Source organism: Nicotiana tabacum, chromosome 9, assembly GCF_000715075.1.
Source record: "Nicotiana tabacum cultivar K326 chromosome 9, ASM71507v2, whole genome shotgun sequence".
NCBI classification, from domain to species: Eukaryota; Viridiplantae; Streptophyta; class Magnoliopsida; order Solanales; family Solanaceae; genus Nicotiana; species Nicotiana tabacum.
Window position 1 is genome coordinate 7663575 of NC_134088.1, and position 8781 is coordinate 7672355.

Genomic DNA, 8781 nt, shown 5'->3' on the forward strand with positions numbered 1-8781 from the left:
AATTGCACGGGACGCCTTATTTGGTCGCCCCCATTTAACCCATACCCATTTTTTAAATTTTTTTAATTTGTACCCACTTTTTAAACAACTTCAGTCCTCCTTCTCCTCTTTCGTTTTCTTCCTCTTCTTCTTCTTCTTTTTTTTTTTTAGGTTGTGTGCTGTATTTGAAGGAAAGGAAAAAGGGAGAAATATTGGCATGAGCTGTCACAGTAAAGAGTTATGTCGGCTCCATGTCAAAGAAGAAGAGATACACATTACACTCATAGCTACTGTTGCTATTACAACTTGGCCCCCTGCTTTATATGATTAAGTGCACTCTTGAGTGTTCCGAATTCTTTTTTATAAGTATTATTTTATGTTATTGTTTTGTTTATTGGGTTTCGATTTTCTTAATGAGTTTTACTTTTCTTTTGCTTTTTCTTTCTGCTAGATATGTGAACTGAATTAGAAGATTTGACCACTGACAGACTTGGATCGTAACATTGGACTGGGACTTGCACCTTCTGTGTTCAGTAGAAGCTAGTTCTTTCATGTAAGATGGAATTGTGAAACAAATAGGGGGACAAGAGCAAATCAGAAAAACTTCGCCAGTTACAAAATAAAAACTCCAGCTTTATTCATAATCAAGAAAGACGGGATCTAAAGACACGCATTTTCATCCTTTATGATTATGAAAAAGGAATGGATAGAGAGGAAGGCTCCAGGGTTTGTTTCTCCAAACTGGACGGAAGCCCTGAGATCTTTTAAAGGGCAGGGAGAGACTTCAGAAAGGGAAAGCACATGCACATCGTCGTCCATCAACCTACAAAAAGAAAGAGCACGTCCGAAGTTCGCCAGTTACAAAACAAAACTTCAGTTACAAAACAAAAACTTCGCCATTTACAAAACAAAAACTTCAGCTCTAGAGCTGAACTTCAGGCCCGTCTACTAGAATGTTGAAATTTTGCATGATTGTCTTTTGCTATTTTAACCCCCTATGCTGAAGTTATGCGAAAAAGCAGGTACGTTTGTAATTTTTTTTTGCAAAGCGGACACAAGTTAAAACGTGACAGGTATAGATACAAATGACCCGTTGTTTTTCCTTCTCCATACAAACAGCCCAAAAACTCGGCCCTTAAACAGCCCATCTAAGGGGCCCATTAAGCTATTGGACGTAATTATTTCAGGCCCAAAACTGAACGTTATCTGGTAATAGTAATTTGTATTACTTGGTTTTGCTGCTGCTTCTTCTTCTCAAAAGCTCCACAGGATTTTTGGCTCCATCTTTTCGTGCCAAATGAAATCTTCACCTAAGTGATTTAAGGTAATATCCAAACTTTTCCGTAATGCTATTAGAATTTTTTCTGATTTTATTTTCTTTTGCCATATTTAGCTTTTTGTAACGCCATTTTTAGCTATAATTTAATTGGTATAACTATCTTCGGCTGCTTTTCGGACGTTTGGATAAATTTAGTTCATTTTTTTTTTCTGTTCTTGATTGAACTTTCAGTTTAGCTTGAAATAAAAGTTCATTTTGTGTATTAAAATGGGGAATATGTTGAATACTATTAGATTTCTGGTTCATAAATTATACTAATGAAATTAAATGACTACTGTGATGAATGCACCGATTATAATTTCCCTTTTTCTAATGTTAAAATATCTTGAATGAGATTATGACCAGTGTTGTCAAAGGTGAAAAGGGCAAAAAAACTCTGAAGTTCATTGGGGCTTTAAGCGCAAAGCTAAAATAAAGCGTGGGCTTTAATTAAGAAAGGCACAAATGGAGAAAATATACAAATATGTATATGTAGTACAAGAGTAATAATTATAAGCAAGAATAAAAAATACACAGACAAGGCAATTGAACTTTTTTTGTGATAAAGTGAAATATTTAGTGTGCCTTTTCAAGATTACGCTTATTGACAAGGAAAAATATGCCTTAGAGAACGACATTGAAGCTCCCGCTAAGCGAGGCAAAGCGCTCAAGTTTTGTGTCTCGCTTCAGGGCTTAAGCGCGCCTTTTGATAATACTGATTGTGACTAATATTTTTGCTCAATTTGATGCCTTTTTTTCCCCCTTAAGAGTTGTTTCTTTTATGTTTGCTGGACAGTTCTCTCTAATTGGTGCTATCTATTCCACATTTGATTTTATTATCTATACAAGTGTAAGGTGTGAGCCTAACTAGTTCTCTTAATGCAGGAATGGATTGTGGCTGCCTACACTCCCAACTCAGTACCACAGTTTTAGTGTATAGCAAAGGGAGAATTCAACCACCTAAAGTCAGAATTTTGAGATGCAATCCCCAGCATAATCTAAGTTCACTTGATTCTTTGAAGGTTTGCAGATTCTATCTTGCACTAGTTTGCTTGGTATAAACTATATTTTTCATATTATATCTGCTGAATAGATATTGATGGTTAATGTAGCTGACACCAGCTAGCTTAGGATTGAGGTATAGTTGTTGTTATTATTATATTCGATGTTGATGAACTGCTTGTTCTCCTTGTGGCAATGTTTTGTTTGGTATGTACTCTAATGTGATGTCCTGACAAGCAGAGTGGGAACTGGGAACACTGTTTTTTTGGAAAGACTACTCAGCAATACATACGTTTGTTCTATGATAAGTCTTTTACTTCTAGGCTCCAACCTTCTTTGAAGGAAGGGAGGCATAGAAAAGTCCTCCTAAAATGTAACATGAGTAGGTGTAGTAAAATAGAATGTTATACCTTTCTTTTGTAGGCAATATGCAATGAGGTTGTAATCCGGCCGTGGAGCTCCTCTATGTACTGTGGTTAATATCTGTATAGTTGAGGGATTACCACATTGTCCATGTCTAACTTCATTCTCCCTACAAAAATGAGCTTTCCTCTATTTTGTCTAGTTCATTCTGATAACCACACTATTTTATCCTATTATATTTTCTTTAGTTCAAACTACCTTTAGTAGTTGTTTGGCACCGTGATTGCAACTTTGTCTGTGAGACGTATCTGTTAATGCTGACAAAGTCTTGTACTTCCTCCGCTTCATAAAAAAGGGTCGTGTACTCCCTGCGTTTCATCTTATATGGTGGTGTTTGATTGGGCATGGAGTTTAAGAAAAAGTCAAAGACTTTTGCAACATACCAAAAGTACCTTAGAAAAAAGGAGGAGCAGAGTAATTATTGATTAAGTACTTTTTTTTTTATCAAAGGAGCAAAGTAATTATCACACCTTATTCTTTTGGTTCGAGATCGTTCAAGCTAGAAACGGTTTTCTTTTTATTTCAGAACAGCCATTAAATACCTTCTTATGTTCATAATTTTATGATTTAACAGTAATAGGGACAGTGTGGTGACCAAAAGATTTGGCTACGAATCCATAATGGTGTGTAGTGACAAATGTTGTTGTCAAAGAGCATCCTTCGTAAACATTGTCAATTAGCTTTTATTGGTTTTTCCATCTGTGCCTAAGCTTTCATGTGACTCTACTAGGTGATTTGATACATGGATCCCTCACTTGGATCCTTTCCTTTTCTCTGATAAAACTAGCCTGTTAGTGGGTATCATTGCCTTAGTTACGTCAAACCACGGATCTTTGCTTCTGCAATTATTGGAGCGACAGGATTTGCTTATGAGTTGAATTTACTCCATCCATTTCTTACTTATTTTTGAAATAAAACTATCGTCTGAATCTGCTTGCAGCAAAGTTGCAGTGGGGTGGCAGTTAAATTGAAGTTTAGAAGTCCATCAGAGAAGTTACATCCTGTCCAAGCCGCTGGTATTCGATGCGATCAACCGCAAAATGCAGATTTGCCTCGTTACTATTCGAGGAAGGAGAAGAAGCCCTTCCCAATACCTATTGTGGAGCTACGGAGAGCTGCGAGGGAGAGAATGAAAAATCGACTACCTAAAAGACGTGTGCCTCCACCAAAAATCGGATTGGTCATCAAAAGCCTACTTCCTCTCGCGTACAATGTGTTTAACGCACGGATAACAGTGATTAACAATCTCAAGCGGCTCTTGAAAGTGGTACCTGTTAATGGTTGCAAGTAATTTTCTTCCTGATCCACTTATTAGTATAAGATTAGTGTTTCAAAAGGCACTGCGCCTCAAAGCAACTCTTTCCATTGCCCTAAGCTTTATTTAAAAAGGGGAGGGAGGGGGGGGGGGAACCCAGTGCACAGAGCATCCCGCGTTCACGTAGGGTTCGGGGAAGGGCCACACTCCCAAGGGGTGTGATGTAGGCAGCCTACCCTGACACAAGCATCAGTGGCTGATTCCACGGCTCGAACCCGTGAGGCCGTGACCTATAGGTCACACGGAGACAACTTGACCCGTGCCCTAAGCTTTATAAGCAAACTGCAAATTGTTGCACTTGACTCCTGCATTTTGTTCCTTTTTGCATAGGCAAATGCTACTTTAGCTCTTAACTTGAGTGTCATGATCTTTATTACTAAGAGATGTTTTTAAGTTTTACTGCATAGTTATGTCTCCGTCGAAATCCTTAACGTTTTGAATTTACATGTTGTGCCAATTCTGCAGGTGGTGTAACGAAATCCATGTGGGACCTGTTGGGCATCCTTTCAAGTCATGTAGAGGATCACAAGCTTCAAAACGCAAAGGACATCATGAGTGGGGAAAGGCAGTTCTTGAAGACATAATGGTGCCACTTGAATCCTACCATTTATATGATCGCCTAGGGAAACGAATTTCACATGAGGAGAGATTTTCTATCCCTCGAATCCCTGCAGTAGTGGAGCTTTGTATCCAAGCAGGTGTTGATATACCCGAATATCCTACCAAGAGGAGAAGAAAACCAATCATATGGACCGGAAAAAATGAATTCGTTGATGCAGATGAAAGTGATTTGCCTGATCCCGAACCAGAATCTCCAATGCCTCCAATTTTAACCGAGATACCAGATGCAGAGGTAGAACCACCGTCGAGTGCAGAAGAAACGGTGTTGCTCGCTGAAGAAACACTCGAAGCGTGGGAAAGAATGAGAGTAGGAGCAAATAGGCTGATGAAGATGTATCCGGTGAGAGTTTGCGGATACTGTCCGGAGGTACATGTTGGTCCAAGCGGACACAAAGCACAAAACTGTGGAGCTCATAAGCACCAACAACGAAACGGGCAACACGGTTGGCAGACAGCAGTGCTAGATGATCTAATACCACCGAGATATGTGTGGCACGTTCCCGATGTAAATCAACCATTGCAACGAGAGCTTCGGAGCTTCTATGGACAAGCTCCTGCAGTGGTGGAAATATGTGTACAGGCTGGTGCTGAAGTCCCGGAGCAATACAAGCCAACTATGAGGTTTGATGTGGGGATTCCTAGCAGTATCAAAGAAGCAGAAATGGTTGTTTAGAACTGGTAATGGTTTCATTTCTTTGCTCTTCCCAATTGTAAAGAATGACTTGTAAAAGTGTGAAATTGATCGAACTATAACAATTACTTGCTAAGGTCTTGCTGTATAATTCATTGACAGAGCTAGCTGGAGCAATTTTCGCAGCCATTATATAATATATTTTTTCCCCTCATGCCGTGTTCCTTCACAAGGTAGGCATAAGGTTTTCACACACACTACCCTCCCCAGATCCCACTTGTGGGATTACATTGGGTTGTTCTTGTTATGTCGTGTCAATGGTTGGCTTCTTGCAGAGGAAATAATGGATGAGGCACGGCTAAATTATAAGGTGAAAATAGCACTGGCTTGCTAATTTTCGGACTGGTAATAAAAAAATAGCAAGCGTTTGTAAAATTATTGAAAAATAGTTACTATTTTATGCGGAGATAAAATCTTGACAAAAATACCCTAGCTGAAATACGTAAAGTTTGGTGGATTTTGGAGCTCATGCATGTAAACTTCTAGTATACTATGTTTAACTCCAACACATTATGAGATTCCAGCACATTATGATAAAATTTGCCGAGGGTCTTTCGGAAACGCCCTCTCTACTCCCTCGGGGTAGGGGTGCGTACACATTACCCTCCCCAGACCCCACTAGTGTAATTTTACTGGATTATTGTTGTTATTGTTGTTGTTGTCGTTGTATGCTGGAATCTCATATATAAGAAATTTGACTCCAATATATTATGTTGGAATTTTTTCAGATTTTTAAGAATATTTTTATCCAGATTTTATCTTTACATGAAAAATAGCTAAATTTTGGTGTCTTTTGAAATTGTGGTTATTTCTCAATTATCAATTGTTGCTAGAATGTTCACTTTCTTATAGAATTAAGAGAAAATTTTAGAAACCACTATGTTTTAGTGATTATTAGCTTGTCATAGCTATCATTTACTAAATTACTTCCTATAACTATGTTTTCAGTTGTTATAGATTGTATTCGATGTATTTTTGCAACTACATTCATGAATACAGAAGCAAAACTCGGCGGAAAACAGGGAGTCCAGCTAAGCAGAGAATGTATTCGAATGTATTCGCGAGTTGTATTCGTGAATACAGTAATGAATTCGACCGTATTCGCGAGCTGTATTCGTGAATACAGTAACAAAATTTGCGAAAAAAAAGGTTTTCAGCTGTTTAAAAACGGTAAGTAAATCAATTAACACGATAGACTCCTAATATAACTCAACAAACTCAATTATAACACGCATAATTTATATTTCCAGTATAGAAAAGATTTTCAACCGAAAAGCACCCCAAAAACAGAGCAATCTTCAGAGATTCAATACATCCTTTCTTTTTTTAGTGGTATCTTTACTAAAATATTTTTTAGTGGTATCTTTACACATAGATTTATATATTGAAATTATCTAATTACATTGAATACAGTTAAATACATAAAAATACATTGAATACATGAAGTATAGCAGGTCATCTATAGTGTAAAAACATATGAATACATACTGCAGATACATTTGAATACATATATACATCTGAATACATAAATTATATTAATTAAAAAAACATATGAATACATTCTACAATACATTGAATACATGCTGTCGAATACAATGAAATACATATAATACAACGACGTATTAAAATACAATGAAAAAAAGGTAGACTCATCCCAAACTCCGTCCCCAATCCACATATATTCAAACCGCCGATCACCAAAAAGTAGTTCATCCGGCTCCGACACCAGAGCTAGAGCAGGAGGTGCTACCCAAACCCACGGCTCCGTTGGTGCCATGTGGCTCTTCCCGGTTAGAGAACGACGATCCCGAGAGAGGGAAAAAGAGAAGAAAGAGGAAAGAGAAAGTAGGAGAGAGGGAGCACAATAATCCGATTGATTTAGCAGAATAATCCGATTGGCTCTTCCCGGTCAGAGAACGGCATCCTCTTGACGGAAGCACAATAATCCGATTTATTTAGCACCGTTAGGGTCCGAAATGAGCACGAATTCATTGTTAGAATTGCTAACAGTGTATACAGATGTTCCAATTAGTGTCTTGGCCACATAGTCTGAGCTCAAACTGGCGCTTTTAGGGACCTTACTTTGACGCTGCGACACAGAAGCGAATGGAAGAGATAGAGGATAAGAATGCGATGCCGGCGATATTCAAGGAGGACAAAGATAGAAAAATAATACACAACATATTAATGGTTTGAAAGTGACCATAAATAAATATTTTGCTATAAAAATTAAAAGGTAGCTATAAGAGATAATTTTTTAAAAATATATTTATTTATAATAAATAATGTATCAATATTTGCTATAGGAGGTAAAATTTCCTAGAATTAATACTCTAAATACCCCAAAAAAAGGGCCAAAATAGGTAAAAGAAAAAAGAAATTCCGTTGCCGGGACTTGAACCCGGGTCTCTCGGGTGAGAGCCGAGTATACTAACCACCTAGACTACAACGGATTGTTGTTCACAATAACCACAATATATCTCAAATACTCATTTATCTAGTAATCCAGCTATTTTTCTAGCTGAAAAAGTGTTTGGGGAATAATCACTTTTCAGTTGGGTGTCTTGGGAGCCACTGCAGTTGTTTTCCTCTCCTCTACTGTTTTGGCCGGTGTCCTTAACGCGGTAAGAGTACCAGTCACGAGCATTGCTGCTGTTATATTGTTGCATGATCCTATGAGTGGTTTCAAGATTCTGTCTTTGATTATTACATTCTGGGGATTTGGCTCTTATATTTACGGCAGCTATAGCCCTGCGAAAAAGGATGCCCTGCAAACTATTTCTTAGTTTTCGTGTTTTTTTCCATTATTTCATCCTTCTCACCATTGATAGGATTGGAGATCACAAAGTGTATGTATATGTTTGACTGGCTAAATTATACATATTTGCTGCTTAGTTGAATAGAACAACTAATACTGCAATTGCAGGGTGTGCACTTTCTCATTGCATATTACTTAGAACTGAAAAACAAAAAGGAAAAGAAAAAGGCCTACAAAATAGGTAAATGAAAAAGGAAATTCCATTGCCGGGACTTGAACCCGGGTCTCTCGGGTGAGAGCCGAGTATCCTAACCACCTAGACTACAACGGAAGTGTCATTCTAATGATTCAAATATTTAATAGCTATAAAAGTAGCAATTAGATGTTTTACTTTTGAGTGAATGTACAGTAGGACTGAAGGTTCAAAGTTCAAACAGATTAAATTGCAATAGAACCTTTTATAAGGCAACAAAACATACATCTTCCCTTTCCTTCCAGTGGTAGTACCGTATTTTAGTATTTCCATATGCTTAAAATTCTATTATTACATCTAGTATTTCCATTTACACAATTATTACTATACAAAAAATTAGTCGACAGTTTAAGTGCTCTTAGAAATTAGATTGGATCGACATAAATTTTGCATCACAACTCTGCTTCTTTTAGATTGTTTG

The 8781-nt window shown here is 37.6% G+C and overlaps 1 protein-coding gene and 2 non-coding genes across 3 annotated transcripts; 1 reads left to right on the forward strand and 2 right to left on the reverse strand.

Annotated features, from left to right (window-relative positions):
* The first annotated feature begins 1182 nt into the window (after positions 1 to 1182).
* LOC107788394 (APO protein 2, chloroplastic-like) lies at positions 1183 to 5507 on the forward strand. Its single transcript, XM_016610076.2, has 4 exons — positions 1183 to 1303; positions 2183 to 2319; positions 3663 to 4009; positions 4503 to 5507. The coding sequence occupies exons 2-4, from the start codon at positions 2185 to 2187 to the stop codon at positions 5329 to 5331; spliced, it is 1311 nt and encodes a 436-aa protein (XP_016465562.2). The 5' UTR covers positions 1183 to 1303; positions 2183 to 2184; the 3' UTR covers positions 5332 to 5507.
* Positions 5508 to 7729: 2222 nt separating this feature from the next.
* Positions 7730 to 7802, reverse strand: TRNAE-CUC (transfer RNA glutamic acid (anticodon CUC)). Its single transcript has one exon. It is a non-coding gene; the product is annotated as a tRNA-Glu (tRNA).
* Positions 7803 to 8365: 563 nt separating this feature from the next.
* Positions 8366 to 8438, reverse strand: TRNAE-CUC (transfer RNA glutamic acid (anticodon CUC)). Its single transcript has one exon. It is a non-coding gene; the product is annotated as a tRNA-Glu (tRNA).
* Between the last annotated feature and the right edge of the window lie 343 nt (positions 8439 to 8781).

Excerpts from the sequence above, each read along its gene's own strand:
- LOC107788394 (XM_016610076.2), top strand. The coding sequence starts at position 2,185 with ATGGATTGTGGCTGCCTACACTCCCAACTCAGTACCACAGTTTTAGTG. Across the intron at positions 2,320-3,662 it reads GTTCACTTGATTCTTTGAAG|CAAAGTTGCAGTGGGGTGGC; the intron begins GTTTGCAGATTC and ends ATCTGCTTGCAG. Across the intron at positions 4,010-4,502 it reads GTACCTGTTAATGGTTGCAA|GTGGTGTAACGAAATCCATG; the intron begins GTAATTTTCTTC and ends CCAATTCTGCAG.